We start from the raw sequence: 1,912 nt of genomic DNA, 5'->3' as shown, positions 1-1,912 counted from the left end.
AAAACTTGGGCAACTTTTGATTTAAACTTCAAGAAAAAAAATCTAGCACATTCTGGTGAAGTCATTAATAAAGGCAATATAATATAGACTACCTTTTAAATAAGGTGTTCTATGAGGGCCTGAAACATTTGTGTGGATGAACTGCAATTTGTGAGTGGTTCTCCAGGTTGACTTCGGGAACAGCTTCCTTTTTTTGCTTTCCAAATTGACATGCTTTACAGCTTGAGATTTCATCACTAAGTTTGGGAACATCGAGTGCCAACTCCTTTTCTCTTAGTTGCAGCAGCCCTTGATGATGATAGTGTCCAACTCTCTTGTGCCAAATTTGAGTGACATTTTCTTTGAGTGAAAAAACATATTGCTCCTCATCTAAAGGGTTGAGTGAAAAACTCTTTCCTTTCATTTTTACTTTGAGATATCTTGATTAGCTACATCCTTAATCAACCAATATCCATCTTCAAAAATAACTTTAAAGCTTTTTTCAATTAGTTGGCCCACACTCAATATATTTTGGCCAATTTCAGGAACAAAAAGAACATCCTGTATAAGTTTTGTACATGTATAGCTTGCAATCGCAATAGTCCCATTTCCTTTGACAGAGATATAATCCTCATTGCCAATTCTAACTTCGTTGATGTTAGTTGGCTTCAAATCTCTAAACAACTCCTTCTCATGAGTCATATGGTTGGTGCAACCACTGTCAATCAGCCAGCTTTCATTTGATTCACAGCCCACGAAGCATGTAGCCAAATAATTATCTTCTTCCTCTTAATCTACAACTTTAGCTTCTTCCTTTTGTTGTTGATTTTTGTTTCTGCATATGACAGCTTCATGCTCGGTTTGATTGCATTTGTTGCATCTCGCATCAGGTCTTCTCTAACATTTGAAAGGGGGATGACCCTTTTTGTTGCAGTGATGACACAGAGGATACTCCTTCTTCACACCTGGTTTTCTGTTTCCAGCTGTGGTTTTGCTCTCTTTTGTTGAGATTTCTCTTTCTACATAAGGCTACTTGAATTTCTGCTTCCCATTCTTGCCATTATTGTGATGCTTGGCTACTAGGGCTCCTTTAATAGTTCCTTCTTGTCTCATTGCACGCCTCTGCTCTTGTGTTTGCAAGGCACTCAAGAGTTATGCCAAAGGAATCTTGGACAAGTCCTTGGTATTCTCCAATGTGGTAACAGTAGCCTCAAATTTTTCAGGCAATGTTACAAGGATTTTCTCCACATTGCTCGAGTCTTTCAGAGATGATCCCAACAACCGAACTCGGTTTGCTATGCTAAGAAGTCTTTCATCATACTCCTTAACTGTCTCAGTTTCCTTTATCTTTTGCATCTCAAAATCACGAACTAAATTCAGCACTTGCATCCAACGAATTCTCTCATCTCTTTCGTACTCATTCTTGAGATAATCCCATATCTCATTTGCTGACTTTAGAGACATAATTCAGGTGAAAATGGTGGCTGAAACTGTAGCAAACAAGTATGATTTTGCATCTCTTTATGTGCTTTTATCTGAGCCAAAGTGGGATTGACTAGAATCGCTGGAACTATGTAGTCCTTTTCCACTGCTTCCCAAAGATTCAAAGCCTCCAAATACGTCTCCACGCGAACTGCCCACATTTGGTAGTTTTATCGATCAAACATCGGTGGAGAAATTGAAGAAAAACTTACTTCAACTTCCATGGCGTGTCAAAGTCACTCATAGGTCCCTTAAGAAAAGGGCTTTGATACCAATTGTTGTTTTTTAATGTGAAGAAGAGAAGAACGTGTCTGCTAGAAGAACAAAAACAGAACTTCATCCTAAAAATCAGAAACGTTACAATTTTTTTAAAACAAAAACAAAATAATTAACCACTATCAATATGATCCTAAACTTTCTACACGTTTATAGATCATGAATAACAAAATAG

General features: G+C 37.5%; 1 protein-coding gene across 1 annotated transcript; it reads right to left on the bottom strand.

Annotated features, from left to right (window-relative positions):
* Positions 1–1,131: 1,131 nt before the first annotated feature.
* On the bottom strand, positions 1,132–1,622 carry LOC120172944. Its single transcript, XM_039180265.1, has 2 exons — positions 1,481–1,622; positions 1,132–1,427 (listed from the first exon to the last, which is right to left on the bottom strand). The coding sequence occupies exons 1-2, from the start codon at positions 1,620–1,622 to the stop codon at positions 1,132–1,134; spliced, it is 438 nt and encodes a 145-aa protein (XP_039036196.1).
* Positions 1,623–1,912: the final 290 nt, after the last annotated feature.

The sequence above is a fragment of the Hibiscus syriacus genome, unplaced genomic scaffold (genome assembly GCF_006381635.1).
Source record: "Hibiscus syriacus cultivar Baekdansim isolate YM2019G1 unplaced genomic scaffold, ASM638163v2 tig00111917_pilon, whole genome shotgun sequence".
In the NCBI taxonomy this organism is placed as follows: domain Eukaryota; kingdom Viridiplantae; phylum Streptophyta; class Magnoliopsida; order Malvales; family Malvaceae; genus Hibiscus; species Hibiscus syriacus.
This window is presented reverse-complemented; position numbering and strand designations above follow the sequence as displayed.